The sequence below is a fragment of the Gallinula chloropus genome (assembly GCF_964237585.1).
Source record: "Gallinula chloropus genome assembly, chromosome: 14".
In the NCBI taxonomy this organism is placed as follows: Eukaryota; Metazoa; Chordata; class Aves; order Gruiformes; family Rallidae; genus Gallinula; species Gallinula chloropus.
The window spans coordinates 10,382,922-10,404,943 of NC_140099.1; the positions used below are offsets into that span (position 1 = coordinate 10,382,922).

A 22,022-nucleotide genomic window follows, 5' to 3' on the forward strand; every position below is an offset into this window, starting at 1 on the left:
TGCCATCTGCTGGAAAGAGATCATCACTGCCAGGCAACGGTGGGGCAAGAGCTCTGGGGTGTTTGCTCACAGGAAGAAAGCCTGTGTCAGCAGTCCCTGCAGAGCTGGATGGCAGGTGGGCTTGCAGACAGCAGGAAGAGCAGCGCTGAGGGGGCGGGGAGGGGGGGGGGGGGGATGGGGGGAGAAGGCACCACTCTGGAGCAGATGAGGTCTGACCAAACTCACTGCAGGGCATTAACACGCTACCACTCCCCATGAGCAGCCCTCGGAGGTACCCAACTCCACTGCAGAGGTAGCAGAAGGGAATACTTATTTGTGGGACTCATGCATCTCAGCTTATTCATTAGCAGTGCAGAGTGGGGAGTGGGCATGGTGGCGTCTCACATCTCCACAGCGCAGTTTGCCAGGGTGTCTGGCGAGCTGTCTGTGTTCACAGCTCCCCCCACTCCCTACACCACTGAGATGCTTCCCTCCCACTAACATATTCCCAAGCTTCAGCCTTTTGTTACACCACTAGCACATCCAGTCTAACTGACATCAGGCATCCCACTCCCAACGCCCCTGGGAACACACACCCAGCCAGAGAGTCCTCACTTTTCCACATTATATTTTATTAACGTCTAGGAAGATATAAGCTGATCTCCAGCGCAAGGGATTAGAGAGCTGGTCTATTGATAGATGGACCAAACCTTCCTGGCATCTCTGGGCATGAGTCATGTTAGTACATTGTATGACATTGCTTATGTTACCAAAAGCTGCCTCAGCCTTACCAGCCTGCTGCCCTGCTGCTGCCCTGAACGACACCATGCACAGCAGGAACAGAGCCAGGGAAACCTCCTGGTGTGGAAACGACCCCAGCAACGTGACAGTGTACAGACTGGGCTCTTGCCTCCGTTTCAAAAAGGGATGAAATAACAGTCTCAGATTCCCTGTATTTCATAATAGATGAAGCCCAAACTCACGTTAGGTATCCACGTATTCCTGGAAGGAGGCATTTTCACAGGATGGGTTTTTTTTTTTTCCCCCTAGCAGAGCCAGGCTGCAAGCCAGCAATGCCATGAGCAATTCTGGTCCCTTTGCGGAAGAAAGGGAGGCAGGACTCCTCCTGCTTCTTACTCAGGTTGCAGATGCATTTCTTCAGTGGCAATACCCTTTTAAGCAGCATTGGGTTGTAGGCACTTATCTTCCAGCCCTGCTGTACCTACCAGACCATCTAGCCCAAGCATTGGTATAGCTTGGTGGTAAACCAGATGGGGAGACTGATCCAGGTCAAAATAAATCCAGCAAGACACGTCCCCCCGCTCCCCCCAATCAAAAGAACAGTGTTTCAGGAGAATGAGCATGGGCTGTGGGGAGCGGTAGGAGGGAGCAGGAAATCCCCTTTCAGCAGCATGGACTGGGAATCTCTGCTCTGAGTAATAGTGGAAGAAAAGTCGGAGAGACTGAATAAAAATAAAGCAGAAGCAACATGAGAAAGTAGTGGCCTCGGTCTCTGCTCCTAGCAGTAGTTCTTGGTTACAGCCAGGATGGGAAAATTGCTTTGAACAAGAGAGTATCTCCAAACTTCTCTTCCCAAGTTCATCCTAAGTCTTGTGCTCTACTATGGTTTCTGATTTCATTGTGTAAATAGAAAACTCCCCAAATCAGGGGTTTGTGTTGTAAATTAATTTAGTGGAAACTATCAGCTGGGATTTGAGTGTAGGTTTACATGGAGCTGCAGGGATACTCCAGTGAAAAGATACTCTCTTTCAAGTCTGGTTAAAACCAAATAGTCCCCCAATAAAATTACAGGCTTTGCAACTCCAGTTATGCTTCCAGATCAAAGATGCTCAAACACATTTAGAGTGACTCCCCCCAAAGTTTTCTTCAGTAAATGAGGAGGAAAGCTAAGGGAAAAAAAAATCAGTCTAGAAACCCTTTAAAAGGACCTGCAGAACCTAACCTTTGATTAGTGTGAAGATCTTCACAATCAGAGGAAACTACCACTACCGTGTCCCACTCCCATCCCGAGCAGTCAGTCACTCCTGGCAGGGCTCCTGGGCTTTAATTTACACATCACTCCATCTAGTGGGCGAACGGTTCCAGAATCCAGGAGTTTAAAGCTCTGCCCTGGTACCAGCTGGAATTCAAACCTCTGCAGCAGTTTTGCCATCACCACCTTTGTCTCCATCTGTTAAGAAAGGAAAAACAAGTGAACTTATCAGGGACAGCAAACAGAATCATTAAGGTTGGAAAAGACCTCCCAGATCATCTAGTCCAACCATCCCCCAACCACCTACACCCCTAACTAAACCATGTCCCTAAGTACATCTGACCTTTCCTTAAACACCCTGAGGGATGGTGACTCCACCACCTCCCTGGGCACCCTGTTCCAAGGCCCAACCACTCTGAGAAGAAATTAAGAGTAATTTCTAACCTGAACTGCACTGTCAATATAAGAATTTAAAACTTCAGCATTACTCTTCATGCAGCTGATGAGTTTGGGGAGGAAGAAGTCACCTGGGGCTTTCTGGATTTCAAGATAACTGACAGACACACAGATCTGTCCCTGTGTGCACCCCATTTTGGAAACCAAAGGTAAAATCAAGCATTTTAACCTGAAGATTTTGAGCATCAGCGCTTAGATGAACTCAACAGCACAGACCTGCCGAGCTGGCCTCATACTGTCCTACTGAAACACTCTGAACTTCATGAAGTTGTTCTTCCCGTCCACGCAGCCCCCTCTTCACCTTCTCAGTGCCAGTCCTGGCTTGTGCCCTTCTACCAGCTGATGCCTTCCCTGCCTTGACTCTGCCAGCTGTGGCCACAGGATGGTCCCCAAGAGCCCCTGCACACCCCCGGTGTGTCTGATCTCAGCTGGCAGAGGGATATTGACCTTCACACGGTTTGGACCCAAGCACAGCAACCCAGGACAGTTCAGCGGGAGAGCAGCCTGCACCCCTCCTCTGCAGGCACCTTGGCTGCACGTGGGCACAGGTGATACAGGACTGGTTTGGTATATGTATGTCTGCTCACCTGATGGTGTTTGAGTGACATGCCCTCATGGGCACATGGTGGGGACTGTCTCTCTGGAGTGAAGGGGGTCAGTGCACCATCACTGTAGCCTTTGTTTTCCCCCCACTAGCCACAGCCAGCACACCCCTGAGCTGGCCCAGTGCTCACTATGATGCATCATTCCAGGCCTGTGCTTACCTGTGCAAACATCTGCCCGATGCACGAGCGGGGTCCCAGAGAGAATGGAAAATAGCAGTAATATGGCCTGCAAAGAAGGATGTTGTAAAGAAACCAGCACACATCACAGCAGCAAGGAAGTGATCTAAACATGTCCTCACCTAGCTGACTTGAGAGCTCACAGAACTGTTTTGATGCATGCAATCCTTATTTCAAAGCTGAATGTCAAGCCTATTCTAAAAGCTCTCTAGTGCATCACAGGGATGTAACAATCCACCCAATTTGGTTCAGGACCCCAGACTAACTCTAGGCTGAAGTAAAAGCCCTGAAGTAGTGAGATGCAGGGATCAGCACCACCAGTTTAGGTCACTGGTCCCTCCTATTGCACTCCCACCTATTGATTAGGCTTAGGCTGCCAGCCCACATGGCTGAAAACCTTCTGTCCCTTGGCCCTTTGCCCCATCCCTAATGTGGAGACCCCTCAATCATCCTCAGGCCAGAGCTGCCACACAGTCTGTATTGCATTAAGGCAAACGTTCAACCTGGGTTTGGTAAAAACCTTGTTTACACTGAGGTAAATTAACATTAAATGACATTAGAATTGGTGTCTGTGTAAGGTATCATGTGGCATAACAAACTTCTGAACAGAAGTTGCACATGACTGCTCTCTGTTTGCATTTGGAGAGGGCCTAGGCATTACTTATACTGGAATGACAAAATACCTTTATTCTACTTTCTTCCCCTTGAAATCCCTTCCTGTAATGGTTTTTTCTTACATATTTAATAACCTGAGAGTAAAAAGAAACTCACTTAGGTGCATCCTTGCTAAATCGGTCTGGATTGAAAGTGAGGGGATCCTTGAAATACCTTTCCATCCTCCCCATTACATAAGAGCTGAGCTGTCAAGAAAGAGTTTATTTGCATTAGTCAGGAGCAGCAGACTAAAAATCACAGAATCACAGGGGTTGCAAGGGACCTTGAGAGATCATTGGGTCCAACCCCCTGCCAGAGCAGCTCCCCAGCTCATATTGCACAGACAGGTGTCCAGACGGGGCTGGAATCTCTCCAGAGAAGGAGACTCCACACCCCCTGGGCAGCCTGTCCCAGGGCTCTGTCACCCTCACTGGGTAAAAGTTCTTCCACGTGTTGGTGCGGAACTTCCTGTGCTTCAACTTGCAGCCATTGCCCCTTGTCCTCTCTCCACAGAGCACTGAAAAGGGGCTGGCCATTTCCCCCTGCATCCCATACTTGAGATATTTATAAACATTCATAAGGTCCCCCCTTAGTCTTCTTTTCTCCAGGCTGAACAGTCCCAGCTCACTCAGCCTTACCTCATAGGGGAGATGCTCCAGGTCCTTAATCATCTCCGTAGCCTCCTCTGGACTCTCTCCAGGAGATCCCTGTCTTTTTTATACCAGGGAGCCCAGAACTGGACACAATACTCCAGGTGGGGCCTGACCAGGGCAGAGTAGAGGGGGAGGATCACCTCCTTCAACCTGCTGGCCACACAGCTCCCATTGGCTCTCTTAGCCACCAGGGCACATTGCTGGCTCATGGCCAACCTGTCATCTACAAATGCCTCTTGGATGTCACAAATACAAAACCATAACTGCCTTCCACTCCCCAGGCAAGGCTGATCCAGAGACCCACCTCAGTTTTGGCCAAAAGTTTAGAGAGGCCAGTAGAAGGATTCTGACCCTCTGATACACTCGTTCATTACATTTGGAGGGACTGGAGCAGCTAAAAGGCACTGCTGGTGGATGAGACTCACAATGAGTGATGTTTTTGCAGGAATTCTGATGCCACTGATGACACACTCCTTCTCCATCCAGCGTACTGTCCCTGGGACGGGTGGGTACAGCCGCAGCGATTCCTTCAAAACCTGTGTCAGCAAAAAGCACAAAAGGTCAGTTAGTTAATAGAGTGTAGGAAGCAGAAATAAAATTAATTATCTCCCTATGGCCTTTCATTGCCGCTAAATGGGAGCTTTTGACTTGTGGAACAGATGCTGGATTATCCTGTGGGCAAAATATATGGCTAAGTCAGCTCCTTCAGGCCTGGTTCTTTCTTACAACCAGTTAAAACACAGAGAAAAAGAAGCCAGAACCCCCAGGAGCATTGAACAGGTCTAACCCTGCAAGTCAGGGCAACAACTGAATGAAAAATTAGCGGGAAGCACATTCAAAGGGGATTTTGAAGAGTGGAGTCTCATGCCTCCAGTGAGCTGTTCTCAGTGCTGGCTGTCACAAGGATGGGTGGTTGCTCCCACCTCCTTCCCACTCTCAGCACTGCGGTCCCACTCCTGCCTTTGTCCTGCTTCTGCTGCTTGGGAAGTTGAGCCAGGTCAGAGCACCAAAATGACAAAAAACAACCTGGCAAAGGAAAATATATAGGGAACAGTGAGAAAAAAGTGGCGTGAGACCGTTTCTTTTGGTGGCAGCGAGCTGTAAGAATGGCTTATTTCATCAAAGTGAAACCCAATTAACAGTGCACATTACCATTGCACTGCAAATGCAATTAACAGTGTGTATGCACGAGTGGATTAACGAGAAAGAAGCGTGGACAAAAGGATTCAGAATTGCCTGAGCGACAGGAGTCGTCCCATGGTCTGTGATACTCCAGTGATGGACTGGTTCTGACCGAGGGTGACTGTGATTTTTTGGCTGTATAGATCCAAGTTTGTTCTGTTAAATTAACAGTGGTCTTTGAGAGGCTCTCATGTGATCTGTCTTAAAACTGAAAGGCTTAGATATCTCATCCTAATTGGAGTGGTATAATTGTGATGGCCTTTGAAGAAGCCGAAGGAAACCTGCTGATTTCTGTAACCAGGCAGAGATGCCTTTTCCTTACGGAGAAACACACCTCTGAAATCTATCCATTGGCAAAGCACAGGGATTTGTAGGGTAGGATATACTAATTGGTGAAACACCACCACCCACCTTGACAGGGCAGTAGTATAAGAGAAGAGTGATTGTGTCAGACTATTAAAATCACAGGGAATTTAAGCAGGAAGAATAGCTGCCAGGACCACGATTCAGCCTCTCCTGACAGCTACTGGTGTCCCCCATCTTGTAAAGAAGGGTATGGAATACAAATGCTGGCAGGTAGCCAAGCCCTGGCTTTGCAGTTCATTACCAACCAGTATTTCTATACACAAGACTTCTTTTAGGACCAAACCTGTCCCCCCGCCGAGTGACTGAAGAGGGTTTCACAAGTGGATAATAAAAAAAATCAAAATTGGACAAAAAAAAAATTGCCATTACTTTTGGATGTCCTCAAATGCTGCAGGGGTTATGGCATGTGATGAGATAACAGCTGGAAATGCTTTAACAACAATCAAACAAAAATAGAGTTGTGAGTTTGGAAAGCGTGTGGAACTCACACACAGGTTGGGCTTGAAGTTGCACACCCTTTGTAAAACACAGCTATAGTTTTAGTTTAAACAAGTGGGGATCAAGCAGCGCCACTCTAGCCCCCAGCTTGGTAACGATTAAAGCAAGCCATGAATGGATCATGTGGGATTTGGGAAAGAAATGATGGTAGCATCCTTCCCAACAAGGCTGGACTAAAGCACGGCACCTGCTTTCTGACTCTCTGGGGACAAACACTGTCAGGATCACATATTGGTATTGCTCTTGGCAGTCCCATGAGATGGCAGGAATGTTACCAAGAGCTCTGACTGGTATTTATCTGACTCCTACCATACCTGTGATAAGTATGTGAGTTTGCTAAGATCCTCATAGGTAATGTCTCTCCTGGAACCAAGAACTTCATCCACTTCGGCCTGAACCCTGCAGTTGAATTAAAAATAAATCAGATCAGTTAGTTGCAGACACCCATTTCTTGCTGGGCAAGCTGACAAATTACATTTTTTACTTTCCCAACACAGAGTTGGACTTTGACTCCCCTCCTCAGGTAACATGTCAACTGATTCCCAGCCAGCTCATCTGAGCTTGTGCCTTGTAGCAGGAAGGAGCAGTGTGTGCACAGTGCAGCCGAGTCAGGCAGGACTCGGCACCAGCTTTATGTAAAGGCTTGGGGAAAAAAATCACCTAGATGGAGTTAAAGTAATCCTAAGATTTTTAAATATTTTAAATATATTTGGACTAGAAAACTGTTTATTTTTGAGGGGAGGCTAGATTTTATCAGGAATCAATGGTAGCTTTTTAATAATCCTTATAACTAAGTTCGCCTTGAAATGAACAGCAAGCTGGGTTCACAAATCAGAGCACACGTACCTTTCCAGTATTTCAGGATGCTGACCCAGTGCCATCACTGTAAATGACAGCTGATTGGCAGAGGTTTCATGACCTAACAACACAGAAAACTGGTTTAAAGGCTAGTACGAAATAAGCATGGTAAAAAGATGGGCTAACAGCATGATTGGTTGTGAACAGGAAACGTTAAACATCAGGACCAGAACGTAAAGGACACACTAAAAGGGATGTAAATTATACATTCTAAATTCTGGCTTTTAAGAATGACAAGAGCAAGTCATAGCTGATAAGGGTACGAGCTGCCTTGCTCTAGGCAAAGCTGCCATGGCTGCACGCAGCACCTGCTGGTTATGAGCCCCCTCACAGGAGCACCAGTGAGGTTCAGTGTTTGTCCTGTCAGACTACAGGACACAGGGCTCTGTGAGAAGCAAGGATTTACTGGTTTCAAGGGAAAACAGAACTTCTAACTGTCTTTCTTTGAAATGGTGGCTTCATGTGGACAGCTTTCATTTTTCCATGGATAGGCATATGTACTGCTTTGAAGCATCACAGAAAACAGACTTTGCAAAGATGTATTTGTCACAATAATGTCTTTCTTACAAATAGAGCAGTGTTTTGATCTCACCTCCTTGGGACCCCAATTCCTACTGACTTGCAAAATTGATCTTTCTATGTTGTTTGCCTCATGTATCATCTCAGCCCCTACTTTTTCTGATAAGCTTGACAGTGCCCTCTCCTACCAGCTGCTGACTAGGGCTCTTAAGGCAAGAACAGCATTTAATTGCGAGGGTGAGGGGATGTGAAGGCACACGGAATGATGCTTTCAGCGGGGTTCAGCAGGATATGGGAGGAAGGACCAGAACCTCATGGGTGGACAGTGCTGCCCTCTGCACTGCGGGTTGGAAACCACAGACCTGGCACCATTTGCTGCATTGACATGACCAAAGGAGGATAAAACATCTATGAGCCTATGAGAAAAACACATGTTCTCTTCAGACCTCACCCAGCTGGCCCCACACCAGCATAATACTGCTGTCTTCTAAACAAGTGACTCCTGGTTACAGCAGCATCACACAGAGTGAACAAGGACATTAATGGTAACCCTGAAGATGGCCCCAAAAGGAGTATTTCTTCCCCCATGATAGAGCCAAACATTAAGATAGCTACAAACCTGCAACAAAGAAAGTGATAAAGTTATCCAGAATGTTTTCATCATCTTTAGTTTCCTCCAGAGCTGTCAAGAGAGAAAAGCAAACGAGATTAGGAAACATTCCTGTGCCCCAGCTGGAATAGCCAAGATGCTCTGCCCTGTTTTGCACATTTTCTGAGGTGGCATAGGGAGGGGATGTTGAGTGGACAACTCAGCAGTGACTTGGGACCAATTTTTGATCCAACACAAAGAAATGGGAAATTTTCAAAGCAACTCCATCTTCAATATGATAAAAACCCTTCTGAAGACATTAGAGGATCAAAGTTCAGATCCCCAAAATAAGCTTTCCCAGTTCTTCGCTGTGAGGATGGTGAGGCCCTGGCACAGGCTGCCCAGAGAAGCTGTGGCTGCCCCTCCCTGGCAGTGTTCAAGGCCGGGTTGGATGGGGCTTTGGGCAACCTGGGCTAGTGGAGGGTGTTCCTGTCCATGGCGGGGGGTTGGAGCTAGATGGGCTTTGAGGTCCCTTCCAACCCAGACTATTCTATGAAATCTCACAGCAAAACATGCCACAGATTAAACAACTCCAAAAGCAACATGTCCCTTACCATCTCCTTTCAGTATCTGTGTAAGAATATCCGGTGTGTCTTCTTTCCCGTTCCGGATGGCCTCTCTCCTCTGGTCAATGCACTCCTTCCCCACGCGCCGCAGCAGCCTCACGCTCTCCCTGACCTCTTTCACCAGCTTCCTTGGCGCGTGCTGAATACAGAATTTATTTAGTACTTTTATTCCTTTCACTGGTAAAAAAAAAATCATCAAGCATTGTTTTTCAAGCGAGCACCTTGTGTTCTGTTAAATGACATTTCTCACTAGAACATCTGGTCTCCGCAGAACGAAGTGAGTGTGCCCAAGGTTTGGGCTGAAATAAGGCCTATTCCAATCCGAGCATGCTGATGTCCTGCCTTGTCAGATACGATGCTTTGAGCATGGTCAACAAATTCCTCATCTCTCTACTGAGAGAAGCTGCAGCGTGTGATACACAATCTCACTGCTGGGCCCAAAATGGAAAACAAAAGTCTAACAGCCTTAAGTACAGCCTTCATGAGAAGCCACGGAATGACTTTTAAGTTAAATATTTCCAATTACACCCAAAATTTATATACTAGGAAATAATGGGTGTAATTGGAAATAGTAGTATATAAATTTTGGTTGAAAATAAATATTTTTTAAATGGTAAGAAAGTTCAAATTTCTTCCACCTTGAGTGAAGACTGCCACCCTGCTTGGACAACCAGCAAAACCCTCAATTATTGCAGTGGTGAGCATGCAAGTATAAAACCACATGAGAAGACAAGACATGCTTGGGTGATGAGAAGGCAGCACAACAGAAAGGAAGCATTCAGTGGTAATGCTAATTTTGCAAGTGATTCAAAGCATCAATGAATTTTATCTCAATGCACACTGGAGAGAAAGAGCTACTGATGACCCTGTCCCTGCCACATGTGGGACTCGTGCAGGAGCAGAGCTTCAGCTGGACATGAGGAGAGAGGACTGAAGTGAGGTGCATACAGACCTGCAGGAGAGGGATGCGCGACTTGGTCATTCCTTCCAAAATCATGGTGACAGCGTGTGGGAAAGGTGTCTGGTCATCACTCAGTGCATTTAATTCCAAGCCAAAGGCTACCTGAGGAGCAGAAGAGAAAAAGGCAGCAACCTGCTGCATCCTTCTGGTTCGCTGGGGTGTGAGAGCAGGACAGCCTCATGCGGTTGTCTTTTCCCCTAAAAATACCTCAGGTATTGCAGAAGGCTGCAAGGGACTGGTAATATCTACATTACGCTTCCTCCTAACTCGGGGGGGACTAATAATTTACTATTACTCTCCATTCATCCCCAACTGCTTTGCACAGAGAAGGGAAAAGCCATCACAAAGCAGACTTCATGCTGATGCATAATGGTAATAATACAACATCTATGTGTGAACGAGCACCCGTGTGTCCCTCTTGGCATGGAGAGGTGGGAGATACGAGGCTGTAAGGGCTTTTGCAAAGGGTCCCCATCCTGCAGGGCACACGGAGGCTGTGCAGACCCTTCCCTAACTTCCCCTTGCTATGGCTCAGCCTGAATGAAAGCAGCACAATTAGTCCTTGAGCTCTTCTGGCACTACTGTATAAAGGTCTGGTTCCCTGGCTCCAGCTTCTGATCCTGTCCTGCTGCCAGTACCCATTACTTCCACTCCTTCCTGCCAGTCGCAGGGGAAACAAGTAAGTGGACAGCTGGTACCTTTGCAATGATATCCAAAGTCGCCCGGTTCATCATGGTCAGCATGCTAAACTCTTTTTTTCCATCTGCCTTTTCCTCTAGCTTCTCCATCAGCTCCTCTGCTTTTTCATTAAAAGTTTCCATCAGACCAATCAGGTAGCTGAACAATCAATAAAAATGAGTGTTGGGGGCTCTGGAGAGAACATCTCTGCTCAGGCAAAATCACCTTCATTATTTCCCATAGAAAATTATAAATATATTTTTATTTATTTATAATAAATAATTCTAATTTTAAAAAAATACATCAAAAAGCAAACAGATAAAATTATCTAAATTATTCTTATAGCAACCCCACTCCATCCTGCCGTGTAAACAATGGCTATCATGGCAAAGGGCTTGACCTGTGCATGCTGAAGCAAACAGATTTTATCTTCAGACCCTAAATGCAATGCATCAAGGTACACACAAGCAAAGCAGACCAACCCCCTGCTTATCAATCACACCATATCTGCCACAGGGAATCACTCAGGGGAATGACGTGGCTTGCCTACGTCAAATTCCTGAGGTCCATTTTCCGACAGGATAAAGCAGTCACTGCACCACACTCCTGGATGCACAACCCTTTCTGTCATCACTGAGCTCACAGTGGTGTCACTGCCCCACGTAAAGTTTGGTCAAACTATACTCGTGATGGAAATGACACATTGGACTCAAGTAAAATGTGAATTTGGCACTAAATGTTTGGGGTTTTTTCCTCTTTCTAAATATAAAAGAATGGATCAGTGATGGGGAAATCATGCAGATACAGTAGAAATAGCAGCTAGGCCATCCCAGAGATATGTGCCTTACGTTCGGCTGAAAGCTGGATCCATCAACCTCCGCTGCTTGCGCCAGTGTTCATGGTTGCAAACAGTTACCAAGCCATTCCCGAGAAACCTGGCATGTAGGAGAACAAGGAAAGGAACAGGTTTTAGCAAGCAAGGCAGCTGAACCCCAGGTAGTCACAAAAGATAACCCTCCCACATCTACCTTCTTGCATTTTTTCCCATGCTTAGGGAGCACCGTGCTGCTTTGAGTACACGGTCGTTGCATCATTGTGGACAACAACTGAACTGCAGATACGTTCTGCCTGGTAGATGTGGATTGCTGAGTCCTATAAGACGCTGATTCATTATGGCTGTTATGTAAATAATTAATACTGGATTATTATTAAAACTGTCAGGATAACAGACAAACCCCCTTTTTTTTTTTTTTTTGTTATTGAACTTAAGAGCTGGAAACTCCCACACATTAAGGAATAATTTGATGCTCTAAACTCTAAGCAAGAAGTTTGATGATGCTCTTGAACAAACTATTCTGAGACTGAGCATCCATGGGGGGAGATGGAATAAAATATGTGATCAAGGTGAAAAATCCAACATAACCTCTTCCCTACTAGGAAGACATTTGACTTCACACATAATTTAATAGGTACATGCATTTTACATATATCTGGAATTAGTCATTAATCTCCACACTGAGGTAAACTGAGTCAAAGTAAGTGTCATGCCCATGATGTTATTAGTCTTTCACTTGTTTTCAGATCACAGTGGCTTCAGAGAAGTTATGCCTACCTCTCACCAAATATGTTGAACATAGGACCATACACCACCCGATCCTTTGGGTACTGTGGTGACATCAAGAATTCCTAAAATGAAATCTCAGGTCAGTGAATACTGAGGGCAAGCCATTAAAAAATAAAAAAAATCCACTCATACATTTACTTTTTTCCTCCTGTAGCAATAGTCTGAAGACTAGATTAATTATTTAGTGTGCTCTGATTCCCCAGTTCACATGCTGCTAGCTTGGCTTGCATGCCTCTAGCACTTTTTGCCCAGTGACCTGAAATCTCACTCTCTGGTTATTGCAAAGATTTACAGGAAGAAATTCGGTCCCTTGTGCCCCACTCATTTGAGATTTTAAGCTCTTGCAGAGAATCTGCTTTTCAGAAATAGCAGATGCTTGGTCTAGATACTGTTAAAATAAAGGTAACAAAGTAAATCAACTGATCAAGGAAGAAAGTAAATCAGGACAGCCCAGAGAGCAGAGCCTCTCATATTCCTAACCCTGCCAGAGCTGCCCTCTCTGCAGGTGGTTGCCCCACGCTGTCCTGAACATCAGGCGTGGAGGGACAGGCCAATCCCCACTGTGGATTCGCCTTTACTTTTCAGTACCTTCACTCCTTCAGGACTCAGGATCAGTACTGAGACTTTGTGAAAGGCATTAACCCGTACAATAGGGCCATACTTCTCTGCCCTAAAAGAGAAGAAAAAAGAAGAAACAGAATTATGGTACACACCACCAACCTGTAACAGTTCAGACCTGGTAACCTCAAAGAGCCATAGCAGGGAACTACTGAAGTCTTCAGTGAATAAAGCCAGTAAGAGAAAGATCAATGGGCTCCCTCTAGCTCCTGTACTGACCTTCTGAATGGTGCTAAATACGTAACTCAGGGCCTCTGTGCCTCTATTTCCCAATCTGTGTCACAGGGCTACCCCATTTGATGTTACTTACGTGTCTCCACTTACCACTGCAGGAGGAGATCATGTATGAACTCCTGTTTCTTCAGCATTCTCCCCAAGATCAGCAGATGCCCAAATAAAAAGCTGCAGAAAATGAAGGTTGAGAGTGTCATGAGGATGCCAACACAGGGCTTTGTATAGTCTGCAATCCTTGGTGCTCAGTGATGCAATACGAGGGTTGCTTGTGATTTCCTCCCTATACGGAAAGATTAAAAATAACACCTTGCTGTGCCAATGCCCAGCCCTCACAGGGGTAAGGTAGGAACCAGGGACAGGCTGGTGCACTCCTGCAGCCAGAAAGACCAATGCACACACAGGATATGGTCTTTTTAGCTGCTGTGCCAGAGATGCTTGGGACTGGATGGCAGCTCCCAGCAAACTGCTTTGCTCTGTCCAACAGAATCTCCACTGCAACTGTTACGTTTCTGTACATGCAACAGATGATTGCATTAAAGCTTATTTAATGCATACTCAGCCTTGGTATGTGTACCTTTGCTTTTGTCAGTGGAGGTGGTAAATTGAGTAGAATTAGGAACAGTCTCCTGTCTCTAAAGCCATGTCACCTCAAATGTTAAAGAAAAAAAAAAAAAAGGACAACTTAGAAGGTCCTAGAAGTGGTTAATATGAAAACTGCAGAAATTAATAAAAAGGATCAACTCTTCAAATATAATAGCTGTATTAAAAAGTTAGAGGTCAATTCCTTCCTTTGACTCTACATGGCAAATTCCCAGCAGCTTTGCATACATCTGAAGGAAGATCTGGCCAAGTTCCTCTCTGAATGAAGCAAGCTGCACTTGAGATTTGTTTTCCATTTGAGACAGACAGCCATGCTATCATTCTTTTCAGCATAAACAAGCTACAGGGGAAAAACAGGCTCTTCTTTTGTTTCTCTTGGAACTGGGAGGCACTTAAATTAACAAGCGCTCAACAAAGTTACTCAACATCCAAAGAAACTTTTAATCCTTCATTTGTTTGACTCCTCCACTGTAACCAGACTCCAATAAGATGCAAAAGCCCCCAGTATGACAGACAAGTCCTCTGTTAGCTAAAGCTCTGGAAACCATTCTATCTGCAGTGCATGAAGCAAGGTGCCCCCTCAAGGCTCCTTCTGTGTGACACATGAGTCCTCAGAGGTATTTCTCACCCCTTGTCCTATCATCTCAGTTAAGTCAGGTGTTACAACAGGCCTTAAAAATTCATCTGCTAATGAGAAGCCCCAATTACTTACTGCCTGCCATGAAAAAATACCAAGCAAGGGCTTGGCTTGGGCTACATTCAGATGGTGTGACACTACCATCTGAAAACACATACTTGCAAAGAAATTAATTTTGTTCATTTTGTGCTATTAAAGCTTTAAAATGAAAAACATTTTTGAAGAGATGACCTTCTTTCTCCACAGGTGAGCCATTCATGCAGTAAAAATGCCACAAAGCCACTAGGACTCACTCGTACAGTCTGTCCTGCACAAGTCTCCTTTAAAAATGCACTGTGTTAGTTCTGATAAAATAAATCAGACCAAGAAAACAAGGGTGTCAATAAAATCTTGTCATTATACAACCTTAGACAAGGTCCATGGTTTTGATAAGATCCTGTTGTACTTCATCATAAAACAAGGCTTTCTTAAGCTTTGATCAAAGGGAAAGACCCAAGGGCAAAGGGAAAGTCATGCACCTGGGACAGAGTAACACCATGGAACAACACAGGTTGTGGGCTGGCTGGTGAGCAGATCTGCTGGCCACAGTTTGGAGGCTGGTCCCGGTGGGCAGCAAATTGGAAACAAGCCAGCTCTTGCTTCTGGTGCTGCTCTTCTCCAGTTTGCCAGATACAGTCTCAGAGAAGTCTTTAGATTTGGATGAATCCTGTTTCAGAGTAACTTGCATTGGCAAGGACCTCTGGAGGCAACCAGGCCAGCCAATGTCAGAACTATGATCCATGGCTCAGAGTCTCACCCAGTCACTCATGCCAGTGCCTGAGCACCCTCATGGTGCTTTACACCAAACCAGGATTTCCCTCGAGACAACTTGTGCCCTTTGTCCTTCATTTTGCAACTCCATGGAGCCTGGCTCCATCTCCTCATAATCACCCATTAGGTAGCGAAAACAGCCACTGGATCCCCTCTACCCTTCAGCAGCTGGTTCTACACCCAAAGCAAGCGTAGCTCTCTGCCTCCTGGACATCCTGGACTCATCCCAGTGACCAGGTCTTTCTTGTACTGGAGAAAACTAAAGCATCACACACACCACCTGGCTTTACTTTTTTTTTTTTTTTTTTTTTTTAAATAAATGACTTTCAGAGCTGGAGGTATTTAATTTTCCTTATCTTGGACAGCTAGGACTGGAAGTCTTCGTGCAACAGGTACCGTCCAAGATGAGGATTTTGGACTGTCAGAAGCAATTTATACTTTGAGAAGTTATCAAGTATTGTGTGCTCACATGATATACCAGGTTTCAACCAGACATACCTAGAAACCTTCCTGCAAAGGATCCTAGGTTGATCACCAGCAAGCCTCAAACCCTAAAGAGGGGACAGAAAAGCAGCCACAGCATTCCTCAAGCTGCCACTACTCTAGGGTGCTACCTCACATCTCAAAATGAACCTAAGGACAAGCATGTTCAGGTATGACAACATCCATCCTCTCTTCCCGTAATCTGGCCCCGAATACACGAGTAGGTGACACTGGGAGCTTGGCAGCCAAGCTTGGTGCCCTTGGTCTTCCTGTGACAGGGACATGGGCACCCAAAGGTGAGGGTGAAGGGGAAGCCCACACACTCCTGACAGGACTGTGTCTCCTTGTGCCAGTGCTGCCAGTGAATCGCTGGCAGCTTGCTCGCTGCCCTTTACCCCTTATCACTTCTTTATTTAGCAGAAGCCAGACACGCAGCTCATGAGGGAGAGCAGGGTCCAGCGCGGAGCCCCTCCCGCACGGCTGGTGCTGCTGGTCGGGTGCCCGTGGCGTAGGAAGCAAGCGCGCAGCTCAGATGAGCAGCTCCAAACCGCTCCCTTCGCGCTGCTGCGGACACCCGGAGCGAGGAGCTGGGAGCTGTAGGTGGGCAGGTAGCGCAGCCAGGCAGCGCAGTGCCCCGGGATCCCCGGCCATGCGCGATGCCGCCTGCCAGCCCGGGCAGCAGGCGCGTACGTGCGCTCTGCCCAGCCGGCCTGACCCCCTCGGCGTTGCCCTTGCCCACACCAGCAAGGTCCCGGCCGGTCGTCACGCAGAGGCACGGGCCGGAGCGTTTGCTTTCTACTCGGATGCTTCCCCGCGGCTCCAGCCTGGCAGCGAGCCCGGCTGCGGTGCAAGGTCCAGCCACGGCAACGGGCACCGGGACTGACGCAGCGCCCGGAACCTCTCTGCAGAGGCCGGACACCCCGGGTCCCTGTGCCCTTAACCCGACCCTGCCGTGCTGCCCCTTACCTCTCCCGCGGGGCGCCGGGGATGTGGTCATACTTCGCGTGGATGTACTTCACGTAGCAGCAGTAGAGGCCGAAGGCCAGCAGGAGGAGGGAGAGCAGAAGCCCAACCGCGGCCCAAAGCACCTCCATCGCCCGGGCGGACCGCTGCCAGCGCCGCCCCTTCCCCGGCCGGGCCGGGCCGGAGAGTCCCCGGCTGTGCGCAGGGAGGGAGGGAGAGTTGGCTGCGGGCGGAGCGGCCCCGCTTAAAGAGCCCGGCGGCGGCGAAGCGGGCGGGTGGCGGGCGCTGAGCCGGGGCCCTGGCTGCGGGACCCGTGCCCTCAGGACTGTGTATGTCTATATACGTGTGTGCGTATTTCTATATACATGTGTGTTTATGTTTATTTACACGCTCTCCTGGGTGGCGGTGGTGCATGGAACAAGTGCATGACGAGGTCAGGAAGGGTGCTACATGTTCATACGTTGGTTTACAGACGTGATTTAATTAAGGCTCATTGCTGAAGGCTCTTAAGCTAAAGCATCACAGGACAAGGAGACCTCAAATGTCAGAAGAAGACCCCCTGAACGGCCCAAGCTCTGGATACACAGCTGTCCCACTGCATCCTGTCTTTGCATCCTGCCCTCACCCCAGCATACCTTTTTATCCCCGACATGTCTCCACTGGCTCCTATAACTCTTCCCCTTCTTTCCTCCTCCAACACCTGCTGCTGGCACCCAAGACCCCTTACCCATCCTCTGCCTCCTGGATGCTGTTCCCGCTCCATCCCTTTGAAGGCTGCCCACCTTGCACGCAGGGTGGCAGACACTCCTCCCTCCACTGTCCCCTTGGCTCTGACTGCAGCAGAAGGAGGACACCCTGCTGCCCCTTAAAGAAAAGCATCACACCACTTGCCTGTTAGGCTTTTGCAGAACAACTCTATTCACACGTTATTTCTCCCAACAAGCTTTATTCAGCCAGATGGAAAGGGGTTACTAAACTACCTGGATTTTCACCCTGTCTGTTTTGCTGCCTCTGGGTCTTTGATGTTTCTCAGCACCATACGAGGTTGCTGCAGGAGTTTTCATCCCTGCTGTTTCCAGCGGGGTGCCTTTCCCATGCTCCTCTCCCACGGCAGCTCCCATATGGCCATGCATCTCTGCAGCAGGAGGGAGGGGATGTAGCTCATGGCACCCCCTGTTTTTGTCCATCTGATGCAGCAATCATCTGCCAGGCACTTCCAAGAGTCAGCTCACTTCAGTTTCCAAATGGAAGCAATAACTGTCCTATAAGACCACAATCTGCAGGTTTGGCTTGGTTTTCTTATGTCATTTCCACTTGGATTTGAGACCAGCAGATCAGAGTGAGCAGCTAAAGGCCACCAAAGCAACTGTAGCACATACTGCTACAGGGTGAGAGCTTTTAATCTCTATTACATTTTTTTTAAACTGTAAATAATTTTGAATGGGCTGTTAATGACAAAGAGGCAGCAGGGAATCAGTGGATAAGAAGCACCTATAGCAGCCATGACTGTGTCTAATTTATGCTGCTTTCCTGCAGGTGTCTATGTCCATGTATCTCTTACCAGCAACTTAGTGGCTAATACCCACTAGCCAACTTCAGCTGCACTTGCCAAGGAAACACTGACCACAAGGTGCTCAAAAAACAGGCAGATGACAGAAGTTGCGCTGGCTTTATAGTGTGAGCTAGGCTAAAGAAAGATTTGGTATCACAGACCTTACAGGATGACAGGGATTTTCTTTTGAAAGTCCCTGGAACTGGCACCTCTTCCAGCAGGCATGGCCAAAGCCTGCCTGCTTCTGGGTTTCTGGGCCTGGGCAATGCAGGAATCAGGTGCTATCAGCCCAAAGAGTCCCTGGGGAGGCAGGAGGACCAGAGACTTGTCATCAAGGTCTGAAAGCCTCAATAAACCACACCATTCATTCATGTGACCATGAGAGGTCTCACTGAACACAACCAAACCCTTAAGCCTGGCTGTGTCCATTCACTGAGTGTGAGTAGGCCAAAAGTGCCCTACCTTATTTGTGTGTCCATAATCATGGTAGTTCAGCACATTAAACTGGACTGGACTCAGCATCTGGACCTCACTCAGGATTTCAGCCCAGTCACAAACAGCAAACACTGGGATGCAGGGGAAGTTATTTTCTGCCAAATTCCTTTACCCATTTAATGCAACTATTTTAAAATATGGATTTCTGTTACATTTAATCTTAACACTGATTTTTCTTGAACCAGGATTTCCTTCTTTGGTTTGAAATAATTGCAACAACCCCAGAATGATTTTCCCTTCTGGCTTGGGTACACATGCTTCCATAATTCATTAATTTTTTAAATCTGGAAATTATGTTGCTAGATTCTTAAAGACCAACAGTATTATCCAACTGTTTATCTTAATCAAAAATAGATTTTTTTTTTATCCTGTTAAAGCTTGGGTTTTATCACCTCTTCTTTTCAGAAAAAAAAAATAAAGTAACATCCCTTCCCATTTGGTCAGGTAAATATTGTGATCTCATGATACAAATGCCCATCGCTAGGAAAGATACAGGTAATCACAAGAATAGCATCACCCAGAGAAAGTGCTAATGAAATCATGTCTTTAGAGCCACTCAATGAACTTCCTGATGAAACAGTGATTTTCAGAGTTTCATCATTTTTTTTCAGCGTCCTTCAAGAATATATATTCTTTCATTTCAAATCATTCTCAGAATAATTCCTGTGGAAATTTCCTGCTCAGACCTTGTTTGTGAGCAGCTCACAGGGAGGTGATAAAATTTGGCATTTGATACGTTTTGATGAGATAGAGACACCATGTCTATCCAGCTCTGATCCCTGTCTAGAACAGGCAAGCTTTCAAAATAAATCTTCTCATGCAAATATAATTAACAGCTGATAAGTCCCCTTCCTCTAAGTATTCAGCCTGGGTAGATTGCAGAAAGTACTTTATATTTCAGACTTTAAAGATAAGCTTTAATAAACCCTTTTGTTTGTATTCTAACCAGCTTTAATAACAACTTCTGCTGGTATTCTGACGTGTTTCTATACCCTTGAGTGAAGGACATGATACCAAGGGACCACACTGTCGTGTTTATCATCTGCTGGGAGCCACAGGCTGCACTAAGGAAGGAGCGCAGGCTTGGGCACGCTGAACTTTCCCGACTGTCACCTTTCTGCTGGGGACTGAACTGCCATCGTGTGGGCATTCTGCCAACTTGCACATTCCCATCAACGTGAAGAGCAGGAGAGACTTGGGAATCCGAGAACAGCGAGCTGGGAACCATTAACTGGTGGGACGTAACAAGGCGAATTTGAATAATTGATGGGATGTAGGGCTACTCTAAACTCCTGCTCTCTTTTGCTTGTCTTTTCCTAGGTATTTAGGTAGATGTTTTCAAGCCCCAATACCTCTCGAGAGCTCCAGCATCATATAGGCAGCGAGGAGAAGGCACAGGATAGGCACTCTTCTGCTGGGAGATGCCTTCTGCAGACACAGTTAGCCAGACAGCTGGGTATTCCAGGGCAGTCCGAACTTACCAATAAGATACACCTCTAAATAAAGAGCTTTTAATTTTATTGTTAAATGTCTCCATCTGTTGTGTGCTCCTGGTTAAGTGCAGATGGTGATTAAATTAGTACCTCTCCTGGAGAATTTACAGTCTAAGACTCACCCCCTGCCTAAAGGTCCATATGGAACTAGTGGGGGTCTGGGTCTAGCATGAGCACTGCACTTCAGCCATCTCCAGCAGAAATGCAGACTTCAGGAATCTCTTCCTTCCTAGGCAGAAACACTGTCTAGGCAGAATCATAGAATCATAGAATAACATGGGTTGGAAGGGACCCCAAGGATCACAGAGCTCCAACCCCCTGCCACAGGCAGGGCCACCAACCTCCAGGCCTGGATCTACACAAGGTTGCCCAGGGCCCCATCCAACCTGGCCTTGAACACCTCCAGGGACAGGGCACCCACCACCTCTGTTTTTGGAAACAGTCTTTTTGCTGGGTGGGAAGTGCTGGACTTCTGCACATTTGAAAGCTTGCTTAAGCTTAACATGCACTGTTACATTGCTGTCTCCTGCCCATGTCTGGCAGGTGTGGAAAGGAACTCTCAAAAAAGGTAACTGCTCATAATAAATGAGTTGATCTAAACCCAGAACTTTTGCCACAGATTAAGATACAGTGGATACAGGAGTCAACCATACCTTCACAAACCAAGATCTACAGTGGGCTTAGATGTTACTTAACTGTCACTATCAAATATGGACCTTTGCAGTCATTTCCACCCTGAGCTGGGGTGGACAAGTGGGCAAGTGATTGGCAAGGTGGTTAATAATGAAAACAGTCCAAGGGTTTAGTCATTGCCAACAGCGAATGTCCTGAGGAACAAGCTGCTTCATGTCAGTGCTTACAGCTGGCTGAACACTAGACACCTCTTTTCCCTTAAAAATAGCATCCCTATTTACCACATTATTGCTAAGGAGTGATTGCCATTTCCATCGTAGCTGCTGTTCTGGCTACATTAAAACATCGCTCAGGGCAGCTCTGTAGCTGCACCTGTGCCCCAGAGAAAAGTCTAGACATTTAGTCTAGACAAAAGTCTAGAAAAACCCCAGGAAACTCATGGAAAAGGCAGCAAGGTACTGGGTTTGGAGTCTTACTTGTTTAACAGGGGAAAAACTATAAATTCTAAAAGCTTAATTTGGGATGCAGTTATTAATTATCAAACAATGCTTACACCTCTTTTCATACAAAAACCCATGTGCTTATGTCTCAAAGTATCTAAGGGGGCCAATGTATCTCACATGCCAAGCTGACCTTTTGAATAGGTCTATTGACATGCTTCAGAAAGGGAAATCAGGCTTGGATATTGGTGTGTTGTGACTGATTTTCTCCTCCGTGCTTCTGAATTTCTGTGTCACCAATAGCTGAGCGATGCCAGGATTTGTTCCAGGGACACCCCCACCCCATGAGACCACAAAGGTGCTGACAGGTTAAAGGAGAGGCAGGCTCTGCTCAGCCCATTCCCAAAGCATAGTGCTGGGCTTGGGCTGTGGGTCAGAGGTGCATGAGCTGCTCCCGTGGCCATGCTGAGGCCCAACACAAAGGTATTGACTGGTGAGAGTTGGGGGAGAGGCTGGTTGGGGAAACAGAGGCAGGACAGACACCACAGCAGTACGTGAAGCCGGGCCCCAGGCTGATCTCTGCAGCTGGTGCCAGTGTCACTCACAGTGCCACCGCTGAGCTTTCTGCACTTGAGTTGTGTATTCA

General features: G+C 46.9%; 1 protein-coding gene across 1 annotated transcript; it reads right to left on the reverse strand.

The window, feature by feature from the left end:
- Nucleotides 1-596: 596 nt before the first annotated feature.
- On the reverse strand, nucleotides 597-16,922 carry CYP46A1 (cytochrome P450 family 46 subfamily A member 1). The gene is made up of 15 exons (XM_084270554.1): nucleotides 16,767-16,922; nucleotides 13,361-13,438; nucleotides 13,007-13,088; nucleotides 12,407-12,480; nucleotides 11,643-11,729; nucleotides 10,815-10,953; nucleotides 10,108-10,218; nucleotides 9,144-9,294; nucleotides 8,560-8,622; nucleotides 7,410-7,482; nucleotides 6,878-6,962; nucleotides 4,943-5,053; nucleotides 3,982-4,070; nucleotides 3,193-3,259; nucleotides 597-2,170 (listed from the first exon to the last, which is right to left on the reverse strand). Exons 1-15 carry the CDS (start codon nucleotides 16,892-16,894, stop codon nucleotides 2,015-2,017), a joined length of 1,494 nt encoding a protein of 497 aa, XP_084126680.1. The 5' UTR covers nucleotides 16,895-16,922; the 3' UTR covers nucleotides 597-2,014.
- Nucleotides 16,923-22,022: the final 5,100 nt, after the last annotated feature.